Source organism: Misgurnus anguillicaudatus, chromosome 15 (genome assembly GCF_027580225.2).
Source record: "Misgurnus anguillicaudatus chromosome 15, ASM2758022v2, whole genome shotgun sequence".
NCBI classification, from domain to species: Eukaryota; Metazoa; Chordata; class Actinopteri; order Cypriniformes; family Cobitidae; genus Misgurnus; species Misgurnus anguillicaudatus.
Window position 1 is genome coordinate 7,124,637 of NC_073351.2, and position 16,371 is coordinate 7,141,007.

A 16,371-nucleotide genomic window follows, 5' to 3' on the forward strand; every position below is an offset into this window, starting at 1 on the left:
ATATCTATATCTATATATATATATATATATATATATATATTATATATATATAGATAGATATAGATAGATATAGATATAGATATATATATATATATATATATATATATATATATATATATATCTATATATAGATATAGATATATGTTTGTGTATATGTACATGTGTATACATATGAATGGCCCCTACGCTAATTGGTTTTTTTTTTTTTTCTTTATGTCTCGTCCTTGTCTCCGAGGACAATGAGACAAACAGACCCAGTTCCGGTAAATGTGAAAGTCGGCACACCTCTGACCCACCGGCAGACCTTCAACGTGATGCCCAGCTGATGCATGACCAACGACCACCGGCAGAACCCGCTTAACCTCCGCCTAATCTCCTTAATCGTTTCAATGTATATATAAATATATCTCCCAAGGGTTTTTCCCTCCTATGACTTTTTTTTACTTCCCCGGCTGAGCCTGGGGTTTTTTTCTCCTAGGGGGTTTTTCAACCCGGGGAGTCAGCCTTCTTGGGCTTAACTTAGCACCCTCTTCTTACGTTACATTAGCAATACGCACGCTTATAATGTTGATTCATAGCCGCAGCAAATTTAGCTGCTTGTGCTATCGTGTATTATGTTGTGCTATCTGTCGTTTTTCTGTGCTTTCCACTGCTTCTATTAATGTAAAGCTGCTTTGAAACAATCACCAATTGTGAAAAGCGCTATATAAATAGAATTGAATTGAATTGAATTGAATTTAGATTTTGTCCGAGAGCTTTCTGACCCTCCAAAAAAAATTTATGTACGGTATACTGTCTCATTTCCAGAAAGTTAATTAAAACATCATCAAAGTAGTCCATGTGATATCAGTGGGTCAGTTAGAATTTGTTGAAGCATCATAAATACATTTTGGTCAAAAATAACGATATATTCAGCATTGTCTTCTCTTCCGGGTCTGTTGCGAATGCGCATGCACAGTGGCGCTGCTGATGTGTTATCCTCAGACATGTTTGCGAAGATTGTTTTGTTTACAGCCTCTCCCTCAGACTGTAAACGGAAAAAGCTTGGGTGCACCAGATAACACACCAGCAGCGTCGTACGGCAGCAGTGTCATGCACACGGTTCACAACAGACCCGGAAGAGAAGACACTGCCGAATAAAGTCGTAATTTTTGGACCTAAATGTATTTTTGATGCTTCAACAAATTCTAACTGACCCACTGATGTCACATGAACTACTTTGATGTTGTTTTTATTACCTTTCTGGACATGAACAGTATATCGTACATACCTTTTTAATGGAGGGTCAGCAAGCTCTTGGACTACATCTAAAATATCTTAAACTGTGTTTCCGAAGATGAACAGAGGACTTAAGGGTATTATTTAAATCAAGTAGAAGAAAAACAATCCTTTAATGGTTACTAAAATTGAGGTCAGATTTTTGAAAACATACTGTCTTGATGGTCTTCCAAAGTTCTCGGTACAGAAAATCTGTTTTGTATGGATCAGAGTTAGACATTGTCATGTAATATATAACAATGTAATAGCAAGTGTTATGTTGTTTTTGAAAATGCTGTGAAAATGAAAAAAGCTATTTGTTTATCCACTATGGTATCAAATGCTCTTTTACCTTGCATGTTAGGCGGATCAACATTCCATCCATCTGCATTAGGATCTACCTTAGAGACACTCACTGGAGCTGTAAATGGGAAGCAGGTAAGTTGCACAACCCATCAGGCCTTTGTGGGGAACAAGGTTTCTTGTAGCATTCTTTGACTAGCAATTTTTGTGTGAGAACTTTAACATGATAGAAATTGTTAAACTACAAATATGGTCAACCATGAAGCCATCTGAGTGTATATTGTCTGAGAGAAATTCTTACTCAAGAATCTGCATATTGCTATAGATATGCAGAGTACTTATCTCGAAACAGTCGTAAAATATTAATGTTTTTTGTTTTGTAGGTCACTTACTTTGCATTCGTCCTTGGTGGTCACCCCAGGGTCTCTAGAGTGAAAATTACTCAATCTATGGATTAAACAGAAAATGTAGTTTTATGAAGTGGTATGTTGTCTTTAAATGTCATTAAAAATGTGTTTCTGTTTTCTGTCTCATAATAAGAAATACTCTTTAACCTGCCCACTGGAGCTGGGAATGGTTAGCTGCATTTTTTACATTTACAAATAAACACACTAAATCCTAGGCTTGGACCTTTTAGCATCCAAATTAACTAGGGGTGCTGATTTTTAAAGGAACACGCCCACATTTTGGGAATTTAGCTTATTCACCGTATCCCCCAGAGTTAGATAAGTCCATACATAACATTCTCATATCCGTGCGTGCTGTAACTCTGTCTGACGCAGCCCCCGCTAGCTTAGCTTGGAACAAAAGACTGGTAGTGAATTTATACAAATCACAACACATAAATAGGAAAATGTTTGCGTTACTTTGTCACTTATTGGAAGCAGTATGCTAGCTGGAGCCATTCACTTCCAGTCTTTGTGCTAAGCTAGCGGGGGCTGCATCAGAAAGGTATGTATGGACTTATCTAACTCTGGGGGATACGGTGAATAAGCTAAGTTCCCAAAATGTGGGCGTGTTCCTTTAAGGATTTAGGGGTATTTTTGAAGTTAAATGAAGCTGTTTTACTTTTTAAACTGTCTCTTTTATAAGGACTTACTGAATTTCTTTTTGCAGCAATTTGGGACATTCTTCCAGTTGCCGGCAAATTTGTGAAAAAGGCTGGAAACTAAAATGCAGGTACTGTTTCATTTTTTTGTTTTTTACAGCTATGAAAAATAATGTGTTATTAATTGTACTGTCTATTAATTAATTATTTTATTCAGTGCAACTGATTCTGCTTACCTGACTCATGCAGAATTCTGGCCTGGTGTTTGGTCTGTGCTGTCTTTGGCTCTTGCATCTCCATCATCCTGACCCTCTTTAGCAGCCTGTCCATGTATTTATTTGGAGGCCACCATGAGCACCCATCTGCATAATATGACTTTGTTACTCAGTTGTCCGTGCTCCTACAAATTCTACATTTTTTGTAAAGCTGCAACAAGTTGAAACCCTATAATTATTAACGTTTGATTTTGAACTATGTAATTCAAATACATGAATAATTAAAAAAGCAGAAATCTATTAAGACATTACCTTTTTGTTGCTTGTTTACTGATCTATCAATCCTTTTGCATTCTCATAATTGATCATCATAACTTGGTATACAGTGGATGTGTGGCTGTAGATAACTTTCTGAAGTCAATTTAAAAAGAGAAAAGTTAATAAATGCTGAATTGGTCAAATATACATTGTTGTATTTTCACCATTTTGATCCTATTTAGGCATTTCATAACTTGAGGGAAATTTATGTATACTGATGTTTCAAATCAAATATTAATTTATTAATGACAGCTAATCATTTTATAAAGATTTCTATTACAATATTTATTTATATAATATCAATTTAATACATTTATTTCGTTACACCTACATCACTGAGCGCAAGGGAGTGCAGCCAACAAATACATTCAGGTGTGTTTGACTTAACACCGAGATGCGCAGACAGCACGTGGTATGACATCAAAGTGTCGCGATCGGTTTGCGCGTAGATCAGCATGAAGTCGAACACATCTGAAAGATGTGTGGGCTGCCTGCTCTAAACGTTGCGATCATTCAGTAGAGTGTAACCTCAATCGTTTTTTGCAGATTCTGAGTGTCGTGTCGAACGATCGCAGAACGATTTTTTGTTCTTTTCCAACTCGATTTTCAACTCCCTGAACTAGTAGGATGTTCCAACGGGTGAAGCAACAGTGCTGACGGCAGAGTTTCAGTGTCAAGGTAACAGACCTGCAAACTTGTAGCTTTTCGGCGACAATCGCCGTTTTCTTGGTCAATTGGGTCATTCACGTGAATCGCGTAGAACCGGAGAGTTTTTTTTTTTTGAGGTGGTGGGGGGGTCGGGTCGGGAGGATGCCTCTATCTGAATGCCATGCGGGCTAGAATTGCCAAACATTATTGGATAATTCTTATAATTGACATTTCTCTGGGCCAATCGGAATCTTAGCACTTCCTTTAGAATCTGGAAGACAGCGCGGTCCTTTGGATGAGACACCTGGCTACCGCGCAAGTCCGATGGACACTTTTTAACGTGAAGGAAACATCTTATTCAAGGTAAGTCAACTTTTTTGGACAAAACAACAACTATTTGCTTGCTTGATTTAAATTAGCGTTAGCTACCGCTTATATTGTATTTTTAGGAACGACTCAACGCCGAGTAATGCACAAACGTAGACCTTGCATAAAGTTTGCCTATGCTTCGAGCAAAATGACTAATGTTAGCTAACTTAGCAGGACGATTGTTAGCTAGGCTTATCGTTACCCGGGTGCTCTGCCCTGAGTTCCGAGATATACGGCTACTACTCGAATTCTGAGCTAACGTTACCCTGAGTAACTTCATTACGGTGGCTGTGGTGCGCGCTTGCGCAGGCAAACATTGGTGATGTGGGTAAATGTGACTGTTTACACAATAGCTGATGCGAGAGTAATGTTAAAGGAAAACCCACCGTTTTTCAATATTTTACTATGTTCTTACCTCAACTTAGACTAATTAATACATACCTATCTTTTTTCAATGCATGCACTTAATCTTTGTACATCGCGTTGTGAATGTGTTAGGATTTAGCCTAGCCCCATTCATTCCTGGTGGCTGTAGTTATACCTGGTAAACAGTAATTTTTAACAACATAGGGCTGTTTAGATAAAACAATCTGGCGAGCGTGTTGTCCTAGGCTAATACACCAACAGCAAATTTCTGTATAATAAAGGGCTACATTTTGCATCAAAGTCTGTCAATGAAATCTTTACATTGTGTTGTTAGTTGAATTTACCTTATGAACACTAGCACTTTGAGATTGTTAGGAGCCCTACATATAAAATGCATTATTATTATTATAATTATTGAACAGAAATGTATGTTGATATTCACTGCATATCAGCAATACAGTATGAAGACACGTTGTTTTATCATATTAGTCCTATGTATGATAGTTTGCAAGGTTATATTTTAATGATTTTAATTTACTTTCAGGCAATGGTTCTGGGCACTTAGGTGGAGCACTCACTGCCATTCAGAATGGCCCATCATCGTCAACCTTGCACAAACACCGGCTGAGGACAAAGTGGCTCTGTCGCACGAAGCTTTCGCGAACATCGGCAAAATATATATATATTTTTCCATTTCTGTCTGTCTCTTGTTATTTTTTATTTCAGTGTCATGCTTCACAACACTTCCAGGCGTTTCTGTGAGTTGTAAATAAAAACATTTGTAAAATATTAAATGTGTCATTCTCCTTAAGCTTCAAGGATGTTTTAACATTGATTTTTGATTAAAGTATGCTGATTTTTGTTAAGTCACGCTCAGAATCATATTAAAATCTCAAAAAATAGAGCTGCGGGTAACCCCCCCACAAATACCCCCCCCCCCCCGGCACGACACGACACTGTCACCTTTTTTACTCTGAGGAGTTTGCAGGTCTGAGGTAAGTTTACCATTTTAACAGAAAATATCTTATGCATGCATGTAAGTTAGTCGACCTACAGAATGATCGTCGTATATTGTAAATATGTTCTATACGCGATTAAAAGCTTATTAACGTTTATCAATGCAATGCTATTCAGGCCGCTGCAAAGACCCCGGTCAAGGGAGCCGTCATCTGCAGATGCACGGTCAAGTCTGCCGCCGCCTAAACTGTGATGCACATCGTTTCCTGAAATTACAGTACGGATACTTGCAGCGGCCAAAAAACTGAGACCTACCTAGATGATTCGACTTCGTGCAACGCGGAAAGAACTGACGGCCGGATGACGTCAAAGTAACGCGGGAGGGAGTCGAGAAACAATACGGAGGCTAATGTCTATTCGTTCTCGCGGTATTTGACGTCATCCGTCTTTCTTTTTTTCGGCGCACATCAAGTCAAACGCACCTCCTGTGTATTCTATCACAAGTTAAACGTATTAACAACTCTTTTTATATTAATCATTACAAAACATAGTGTAATCACAGTCAAAGACATTTCACTTACTTTCAATGTGGGACAAAAAAAGATCACAAAGTGTTTGTAATTGTAACATTCCTGTATTGCTTTCCCTGCAGGGTTTACATTAACCTTTTAATGGATTGTTCTTTAGGATGACCCTCACTCTGTTCCTTTCAATTATTAAAACTTTTACTGGACATTTACAAAGAAAACTATAGGTAAAGTCTGTCAACCATACACATAAACATACAGTCTTGTTCAAAATAATAGCAGTACAATGTGACTAACCAGAATAATCAAGGTTTTTAGTATATTTTTTATTGCTACGTGGCAAACAAGTTACCAGTAGGTTCAGTAGATTCTCAGAAAACAAACAAGACCCAGCATTCATGATATGCACGCTCTTGAGGCTGTGCAATTGGGCAATTAGTTGAAAGGGGTGTGTTCAAAAAATAGCAGTGTCTACCTTTGACTGTACAAACTCAAAACTATTTTGTACAAACATTTTTTTTCCTGTGAATCACTAAACTAATATTTAGTTGTATGACCACAGTTTTTTAAAACTGCTTGACATCTGTGTGGCATGGAGTCAACCAACTTGTGGCACCTCTCAGCTGTTATTCCACTCCATGATTCTTTAACAACATTCCACAATTCATTCACATTTCTTGGTTTTGCTTCAGAAACAGCATTTTTGATATCACCCCACAAGTTCTCAATTGGATTAAGGTCTGGAGATTGGGCTGGCCACTCCATAACATTAATTTTGTTGGTTTGGAACCAAGACTTTGCCCGTTTACTAGTGTGTTTTGGGTCATTGTCTTGTTGAAACAACCATTTCAAGGGCATGTCCTCTTCAGCATAGGGCAACATGACCTCTTCAAGTATTTTAACATATGCAAACTGATCCATGATCCCTGGTATGCGATAAATAGGCCCAACACCATAGTAGGAGAAACATGCCCATATCATGATGCTTGCACCTCCATGCTTCACTGTCTTCACTGTGTACTGTGGCTTGAATTCAGAGTTTGGGGGTCGTCTCACAAACTGCCTGTGGCCCTTGGACCCAAAAAGAACAATTTTACTCTCATCAGTCCACAAAATGTTCCTCCATTTCTCTTTAGGCCAGTTGATGTGTTCTTTGGCAAATTGTAACCTCTTCTGCACTTGCCTTTTTTTAACAGAGGGACTTTGCGGGGGATTCTTGAAAATAGATTAGCTTCACACAGACATCTTCTAACTGTCACAGTACTTACAGGTAACTCCAGACTGTCTTTGATCATCCTGGAGGTGATAATTGGCTGAGCCTTTGCCATTCTGGTTATTCTTCTATCCATTTTGATGGTTGTCTTCCGTTTTCTTCCACGTCTCTCTGGTTTTGCTCTCCATTTTAAGGCATTGGAGATCATTTTAGCTGAACAGCCTATCATTTTTTGCACCTCTTTATAGTATTCCCCTCTCCAATCAACTTTTTAATCAAAGTACGCTGTTCTTCTGAACAATGTCTTGAACGACCCATTTTCCTCAGCTTTCAAATGCATGTTCAACAAGTGTTGGCTTCATCCTTAAATAGGGGCCACCTGATTCACACCTTTTTCTTCACAAAATTGATGACCTCAGTGATTGAATGCCACACTGCTATTTTTTTTAACACTCCCCTTTTAACTAATTCAACTAATTGCCCAATTGCACAGCCTTAAGAGCGTGCATATCATGAATGCTGGGTCTCATTTGTTTTCTGAGAATCTACTGAACCTACTGGTAACTTGTTTGCCACGTAGCAATAAAAAAATATACTAAAAACCTTGATTATTCTGGTTAGTCACATTGTACTGCTATTATTTTGAACAAGACTGTACATCATTTTGGCATTGGTATTACTCAAAATCCTTATCGTCTGACATGAACATTTTAAGAATATCTTCTTCAGGATGACCCTCTCTGTGTTCCTGTCAATTATTAAAACTGTTTTACTGGACATTTACAAAGAAAACTATAGGCAATGTCTTTCAGTCATTCTAAGATGATTCATAGGATCGTTTTTAAGATCCACTTAGCCTTATGATGCTTTTGGGAAACCCAGCCCTGGTAGATTATGTCGTAATGGAAAGCAACCCATTATGCCTTATTAGTGTTACCATTGGCTGCTTGGTGTAATCCATAGGGTATTAATTAGTCCATGATCTAGGCCATTCCTTTCTCTATGTTTGGAGATCTCTAGATGTTGCAAGTTTATGCATTTTCAGTGTAATACATTTAGATTATTAGAATCATTATATGTTAATGTATTGAGGTAGGTCTTTTGAATGTTAGTGGTCAGTCAATGATTTAAATTTTAGTTTATCTTAAATTTTTAGAAAGTTACAATTTCCAGGCATTGAAATGTTTAACACCTGTTTTGCATGCAATTTATTAAGTAGCTAAAAAAATACAAAAATAATATGCTGGATTTATGTAGAAAATTAAATATATATTGATGGTTTTCCAGACAGGGATTAGCTTAAACCAGGACTAGGCCTTAGTTTAAGTAGGAAATATAGGCATGTTTGTTAAAACTAGTTTACTATAAGCTTTACTTGTATGCATTTTGAGGCAAAACAAATTGCACTGATGCATTTTAGGATATGTCAGGGCAAGCTGTTTTTAGTTTGGACAGCTCTTGCATTTATTTTAGTCTAGGACTGTCTAATCCTTGTCTGGGAAACCGCCCCATAGTGTATTTATTTATAAACAGAATTTTAAGGAATGTATGCAATTGCTTAAATTCCATGTAAAAGTTATAGAAAAATGTGGATGCACTATATTTTTAACTAACTCCAGCTTATTATGTTTGAGTGTTTCAAAGTTTGGATGTGTCTATATATTTTTCTTCATCTTTAAATATGCCTTTTGCAGATTTTTTCCTCAATAGCATTTCCAGTAAATGAGCTATGCAGGGACATGGTGTCAACCGGTGTGTTTAATTACTCCATGTATTGAAAATATATGGACTTTATCATTCTTGCATTTCAAAGTTTCATGAATTGTAAATTAACTAAATGATATACATTTACTAAGTTTACAATTTGTGCTTGTGAGAAATGGTTCACTCAAATACTGTTTTATATGTAAATCACATAATGCTGTATAAATATTTGATATATGCTAATGTACACTGAACTTTTTTTATCCAGATTCTGTACTTTTTCCACATTTGGAAAGGCAAGTGTTACACTACACAATAATGTTTGTAGCCAAACAGATTAGGGGCATCATTAATGTGGACAAAAATATACTATGAAAGTGAATGCGGCTGTGATCTACAGTATTTGCAAAAATGTAGCATATTTTAAGTATGTGTCTTAAATAATTAATATCTTTATCACATTGCATTACATAATTTTAAAGGCACGGAGAACTACAAAGACTTCACTAGAAATTCCGAAAAAGCATCACCAAGTTTCTACCATTTGGTAGCAACATAAAGGACTACAGTGTTCACCGTGCTGCAGGCTTTTGGACAGATGTGTGTAAAGATTTACACGTTCCAAATACACTTGTAAACCGAAAAAAGATCCTCCTGACATACCAACTTTCTTGGATGGTATTTACAATTGACTTTGTTTTGAAATCAGTTCTGATATAGTCATGCATGTTTTCTCATATTTTTTTGTTAGATGAGAAGTTTCAGATGTGGGGAAACATGCTGCATGTTTAAGATCAGGGGTGATTCCTAACAGGTGTTTTGCTGTAGGCAAAAACTGTATTATTTGTTACCAATAACCTTTATGAATTAGAAATTTCTTTGTTTTGTTCATATTAGAGTCCTTCAGAAGACAGTTGTGATTCCAAAGTGACTGAGGATAGACCTTCTGACCTTCTAATGACTGTAATTACAAATGTGGTATTTCCTGGGTTTCTGTATCTAAAATTGCTCATACAGGACTGGTTATTTTTTTTGTGTCTGTGAATTTAGCTTTTATGGAGATAATCTATTAGGATATTTTGTTGACATGTTGATCAAATTCATTAGTCCATGTCAAGAAGCTTAATCTCAATCTGCCAAACTGTTGTCTTAAAGCAATTAGTTTTCATATTGTAAGCATTTTTCCTATATACATCTTGTTTTAGACATGCTGTGATTTATTTTTAGGATGTGTTGAATACTTTTCATGGCTGTGACACGTTGTGTAGCTCTTCAGATGGTAAACTGCAGTCACAATCCGCATCTGAGGGTGAAAAGGTTAGCTTTACCAGCTTGGAGAAATGTAGTAATTAATTAAAATGATGACTCTTTAAAAGTCTTAAAGGGGGGTTTAATGGTATTTCAAGCATTCTGATTTATTAACACAGTTATAGAGTTGTTTCCTCATGCTAAACGTAGGCAAAGTGTCAAAACCGCAGTTGGGCGTGTTACAGAGTATTTCTGTGCCGAATGCACTTCGCCAGGGTTCGTACAAGTTTCGGCAAGTTTTTTTCGATTACAGGTCCAACTGACGTTTCAGGGGTTTTCGATACGTATCACTTCTTTATATGGGCTTCCACTGGAAAACTTCCCCCGGAAAACCCCGCGCCACCCGTCAATCAGCGGGAGACGCTAGAGCTGCTAACAGGTTATCACGCCACTCAGCTTTGTTTAATTTCAAAAGTCAACAATTGCACGAAAGAAGAAGTGTGTTTTTGGATGTAAGGAGAAGACATCCAGCCTTATGGAAACAATGGATATAGTTTATTATCCGGAGTAGCAGCGGAGTTTTGCGTGTGTGTTTGATGCAGTGGATTTTCCCAACCGGATCATGACGAGTTGCACGCGGTAAGTAAGACTTCTGTCTTATGTTGGAAATAGTCGCGTGTATATTATATAAATGACATGAACATGTAGTGAATCATAAGTTAAAACAGTGTTGTATAGTGTTGCATGACTCGTACTCGCTCCTCCTGCGAAAATAACTCCTCCTTCTTCATTTTTTCGTACGTTATCGGAAAGATTCGGTAAAGCTAATCTTTCTTTTATAAATCTGATTAAACTAAAGACTCTTCGGAGATACAGTATAAAGGATGTCATACTACTCTATATGTACTCCAGATTAACATCAGAAATGCAGAAACAGCGTGTGTTACGTGAGCTTTAATTCTTCCTACTTTGTCCAAAATACATCTTGGTTTACACATGCATTTATGTTGTAAGGATGCGTTGGAGACTTCTCCTCATGGCCGGGACATGTCTACCTCTTCAGCTGATGAACTGCACTCACAATCTGCATCTGAGGGTGAAAAGGTTAGCTTTGCCAGCTTGGAGAAATGTAGTAAATGTTCCAGTACAACAAATGCAATTCAACCAATACTTTTGTCCTCGGAGTTGATCCAGGTTAACCATTGCAAACAAACTTTAATGTCGTCATTTATTTTTTCACAATTAAGTAATACATGCAAGCGGCCTAAAGGCCAATACCCATTGTGCTAATAAGAAATAGTACTGTAACCTTATTGTGTGGTGTTTGCAATGGTTGAAGATTTGTGTTTGTACATTTTATACATGATTTGTAAATTTCCAAATACATATTCATTTTATGTCTACAAAGGTTTTCATTCACCAATAACTTTGTGTGAATTAACGTTATGTAAACACCTTGGTCTACAAATTAAGAAACAAGTCAGTTTAAGAATTCCTAATCATTTTAAATTAACTTCTGGTATACATGTTAATAACTCTTTGTATTTCAGGCTTATGGCAAGGACATGAACCTAAATGAAGTCCCATCTACACAAAGCAGTGAGGAAGATGATTACTTCACATGTTCTTTGCCATGTCAGCCCTGTTTCTTTTTTATTGAAAGAAAAGAAAGGCAAAGGCTAAGACAAAACCAGAAGGGAAGACATTTTCAAAGACTTCAGTAGACCAATATTATAGCCAAGGGCATCAAGTCTGTGCATCCCATATGCAGCTTCGGCTTAAAGAGACACTGTGTTTAAATCCCTGCGATCACAGACATCAGCACCTGTTTTCACATGTATGGGATACTGTCGTTTCAGAGATTGCCCTGTTACTGTACATGTGAAAGTTGCTGTTGAGTCAACCCTGAAAGCAGCTGTTGTGTTCTCTGGAGGTGAAGTCTGTCATAACACCACGGAAGTGCAGAGTAGGCCAGTACGTGCAGGTGCACGTGAGTCTATAGCAGAAGTCCTGGCAACAAAGCTTCCAAGAAGCCTTTATTTGGAGTCCATGCAAAATCTTCCCAATAAGGTCATTGATTCAGGGTGTAGAGATGATGCGCCGAGTAAAGAGGTCCTAAAAAACATTTCATGGAGTGAGCGAAAAAAATCCAGACTTCATTCTGATGATCTGATTAGTGTAAAAGAAATGCTTGACCAACAGACTGGTACCGACAATGACGTCCTGCAGGGGATTAACATGCACCCAAAAGGGATCATGCTTTGGTCTAGAAAAACACTTTCTGTGTTGTTCAAAAGGTGTAAGGAGGATATAGTCTATAATGATGCTACAGGGAGTATTATTCAAAACCCAAGGGCAGGAAATCCACCATACTATGTGTATGAGTTAATAGTGAGAAATCCATCCAAAGGTGCCTCCCCTTTACCTGTGGCAACATATGTCACATGCGACCACACAACAGCATTCGTGACCTACTTCCTGCAGTCTTTTCAAACACATCTTGTCAGAATGTATGGAACATCTGTATATAAAAGGCCAGTCATGATCATGTGTGATGGCTCCATTGTGCTCCTGCAAGCGATTTCAATCACATTCTGTAGGACAGGTCTGGAAGATTTACTGCAGAAGTACTATGCTTTAAATAGTGGACAGTATACTTCTGAAGTATTTGACCTTCCTATTCTTCACAGATGCCTTAGTCACTTCATGAGAAATGCCAAGGATCTTTGCAAAAAACAGTACATATTTTTGATATCTTACTGTCTCATTTACTTGCATTACTTTACCTGTGATTTTAAAACCTTTTTATTGCTTTGTAGAATTCCACAACACTACAAGCTGGCTATGCATGTAGTTGTTCTCCTTGCTTGCAGTAGGACACTGAAAGAGATGGACGATGTGCTGCACATTTCATCAGTTCTCTTTTGCAGTCCTTGCAGTGGAGAAAATGTGGCTAAGCACTACAACCATCTCCAGTTGCTTTTTCAACAAAGAGGAACATCTTTGTGGATAAAATCATTGCTGAAGACTACCAGGTATTAAAAGGCAATATTCTGTGACTCTGGGCAGACCAAACATGCAATAAAGCAGTCCCTCACATCAATCAGAAAATGAAGTAATAGTTTCAGCTTTATGTATGAGTTAATTTCTGGCATGCTTCGCTGAGTGACATTAGTGTAAAAGAGAATAAATAATTAGTATTACCTTTTTTTTGTAAATGCATTAACATTTGTTGAATATTTTCAGCATGATGTACCAAGCACCCCACTCACAAAGCATTTCCAGGAAATTATAGAAAGTGCAGTGCTTGATCGTAATGGTCAAGGAAACATTTTTTATGCACCAGCATTCATTTCCAGCTTAGCCAAATACAGAGGTGGAAGTAACGAATTACAACTACTCACGTTACTGTAATTAAGTAGTTTTTTCGTGTACTTGTACTTTTATTCAGTCAATTTTTAAGTCTGTAATTTCCCTTGTACTTAAGTACAAATTAAGGTAAGTAATGTACTTCACTACTTTGAAAATCACATTCGTTACTAAGTACTTGTAGAATTTTAATTAAATTAATATTCAAATCTTTGACAGCATTTGGATATCCAATAGAAATAATTGATCGTGGGCGGACCCATAAAAACCCTTGTATTTGGACCGGGAAAAAAGCTCGGTCTCTGGAAAGCTATTCAATAGATCCTCGCGCGTCCTTCACTGTGACGTTGTATTTAGTATTTTATTGTCAAAGAACTTTGGCGTTATGGACGCTGAATTAATAATAAAAAAATCCGAAGAAATATCGGATGATGAGTGCCCATTGCCGCACCTGGGAGTTGTTCACAAACAGAGGAAGGAAAGGAGACAGCGTGCAAATGTAATGCAAAATTTGTTTGCCATCTGCAGTGATTTCGGTTTACAATACTTCAGCCTCTAATCTCAAAAAGCACATTATGGTAAGAAGACTTATAACCATATTTACGTGATCGTTTTCGTTTTTAATGTTGGGTAGACCTCACGATAATTTGACTGAAAACATCACTTGAAACATGAGCTTCAGTTACCTAGGTGACGAGCACATAGACCGTAAAAAAGATTTAGCATTGCAAAATGGCGCTCAAAGTTAAATTTCATGTCATTGTCAACATTGTATTATTCATATTGAATCAGTGTTTTAAGCTTATAATAATAAACAGTCTAATAAGGACTCTTTTATCAAATTCGTCTGTTGCCGCGTCCCACTGGCGTAGCAACTGCACTGACAGCCTGTCTAAATTACACATATGTCAGTGCTAAATGCTGATAACTTTTGAAATATTAGTAGGGTACTTTTTCAAAGCTTTCTTGTCCAATAATATTTTTTTAACTCTTTTCCCCGCCATTGACGAGTTATCTTCAGAAAGAAACATTTGAATAAAAAACGTGTTTCTGAAGAATATGTTAATGTGCAATACCGCGATTGTCCACTAGAGAGGGGACTTACCCAATTTATGGATAAACTGAAGCCAAAACGTTATTTACTAATTTTATGTTTGATATTCGTTCTGAATCTGATCTCTAACTAAATTCCTTCACAAAAATGCAATTGTTTCAGCTTTTTGCTAAAAAAAAGTGTATTTGTCACAAGCCAGGGGCTGGCTGCTAGTGGTTAAGCCACGCCCCTTCTCAACTTCCACCTCGAGGAGGTCCCCAAAACCAACCCAATGACCAGACAACAACGAGGACAGGTAAGTATAAAACAATATTCTTTATTTATTTAAATATTTAAAATGTACTGGGGCTTGGGGAAGGGGAAATTAAAACTAATGCCAGGCTCTGCCCTCCAGGGGGCCACGGCCGAATGAATGACATAGGGTGGGGGGGTTTCGTTGAGGAACAGGCTCCCGCCTCTGGTTCCCTCTGCCCGTGGCGCGCTCCTCTTCCTTCCTGGAGGCAGAATAAATCAAAATCAGTGTTGGCATAGATTTCTCCTATCCGTGTACCTGTCTGTAGCTCCCGGCGGTTCACCGCCTATCTCACACAGCTCCTTGCTTGTCGACTCACTCTCCTTCCCTGTTCTCTCTCTCTCCACAGACTACAGCTGGAACACGAGGGCACGGTGGATCGGTCTCAAAGGGTTCGCTCACCTCTCCACCGACTGCAGCTCCTTGGTAAGTATGGTTCTCCTTCCTAACTCGTTCCTTTAGCACTCACACTTGTTCTCTCTATTCCTTCACAGGTGACAGCTGGGACACAAAAGGCACAGTGAATCGACTTTCAGTGGTTCTCTCACCTCGTCGCTGGTTACAGCTTCTGGGTAGGTATGGCTCTCTTCACAGCTCAGTATCTCAGCATTCACGCTAGCGCTCTTTCTCTCCACAGACGACTGCTGGGACACAGTGAATCGTTTTCAATGGTTTCTCTCACCTCTGCGCTGGTTACAGCTTCTGGGTAGGTATGGCTCTCTTCACAGCTCAGTATCTCCGCGTTCACGCTAGCTCTCTTTCTCTCCACAGACCACTGCTGGGACACAGGGACACAGTGGATCGTTTTCAATGGTTTCTCTCACCTCTGCGCTGGTTACAGCTTCTGGGTAGGTATGACTCTCTTCACAGCTCAGTATCTCAGCGTTCACGCTAGCTCTCTTTCTCTCCACAGACGACTGCTGGGACACAGGGACACAGTGAATCGTTTCCAATGGTTTCTCTCACCTCTGCGCTGGTTACAGCTCCTGGGTAGGTATGGCTCTCTGCACAGCTCTCACGACACACTCCTCTTCCCTGCTAATCAGCAGACTTAACAGGTTATGTGGTATTTTGCAGGGTGGCGGACTTACGCTGGCTGGCTACGCAGTGCGTCGACTGGACAGTGGTTTCTATGGGACGCCGGGGACCAAGACCCTCTCGGCGCTCGTTGGTTTACAGAGGGGCGAGAACGTCACGCCGGCACGCCGGGTCGAGCGCTGCCCTTTACTCGAGACCCGTTGGTCAATCGAAAACTGGACCGGGGCGCCCTTTCGTCGAGACCTCGGGGCGGCGGATCTCTTTCGCCTCTAGCTCTGTGATGATGAAAAGACACAGGTAAGGTAACAATATTATATGTGATACTCACACACCGCCAATCGCACAGTTCTTCACCGCCACTCCAAAACACAAGTCTGCCAAGCGTTGGCTGCGAGAAATACTTCGAGATGCCACTCCGTGATTTTTAAGACTGAAACACACTCAC

At 38.7% G+C, this 16,371-nt stretch overlaps 1 protein-coding gene and 2 long non-coding RNA genes across 6 annotated transcripts in view; 2 read left to right on the plus strand and 1 right to left on the minus strand.

Moving 5' to 3' along the window:
• Positions 1–1,422: 1,422 nt before the first annotated feature.
• LOC141349772 (uncharacterized) overlaps positions 1,423–16,371 on the minus strand; it is a 31,046-nt gene continuing 16,097 nt past the window's right edge. Inside the window, exons 2-6 of one of the 2 annotated variants that reach the window (XR_012357801.1) lie at positions 3,136–3,234; positions 2,845–2,970; positions 1,953–2,007; positions 1,610–1,678; positions 1,423–1,470 (exon numbers count right to left, since the gene is read on the minus strand). This is a non-coding gene — a long non-coding RNA (uncharacterized lncRNA). Of the gene's footprint in view, positions 1,471–1,536; positions 1,679–1,952; positions 2,008–2,844; positions 2,971–3,135; positions 3,235–16,371 lie in introns of those variants that run through there. The other variant, XR_012357800.1, reaches the window with a different exon arrangement.
• On the plus strand, positions 1,488–3,285 carry LOC141349773 (uncharacterized). Of its 2 annotated transcripts, none has more exons than XR_012357802.1 (4): positions 1,488–1,695; positions 1,944–2,043; positions 2,677–2,739; positions 2,826–2,957. It is a non-coding gene; the product is annotated as an uncharacterized lncRNA (long non-coding RNA). The 2 variants fall into 2 exon arrangements; XR_012357803.1 differs by having other exon boundaries at positions 1,568–1,695; positions 2,858–3,285.
• On the plus strand, positions 9,660–13,518 carry LOC129419043 (uncharacterized). Of its 2 annotated transcripts, none has more exons than XM_073853949.1 (5): positions 9,660–9,888; positions 10,153–10,242; positions 11,188–11,277; positions 11,724–12,911; positions 12,993–13,518. In XM_073853949.1, the coding sequence occupies exons 4-5, from the start codon at positions 12,013–12,015 to the stop codon at positions 13,213–13,215; spliced, it is 1,122 nt and encodes a 373-aa protein (XP_073710050.1). In that variant the 5' UTR covers positions 9,660–9,888; positions 10,153–10,242; positions 11,188–11,277; positions 11,724–12,012; the 3' UTR covers positions 13,216–13,518. Both variants share the same exon structure in this region, with proteins under 2 accessions (XP_073710050.1, XP_073710051.1).

Coding starts and splice junctions, on each gene's coding strand:
- LOC129419043 (XM_073853949.1), top strand. CDS start 12,013: ATGGGATACTGTCGTTTCAGAGATTGCCCTGTTACTGTACATGTGAAA. Junction 12,912..12,992: donor AAGGATCTTTGCAAAAAACA/GTACATATTTTT, acceptor ATTGCTTTGTAG/AATTCCACAACACTACAAGC.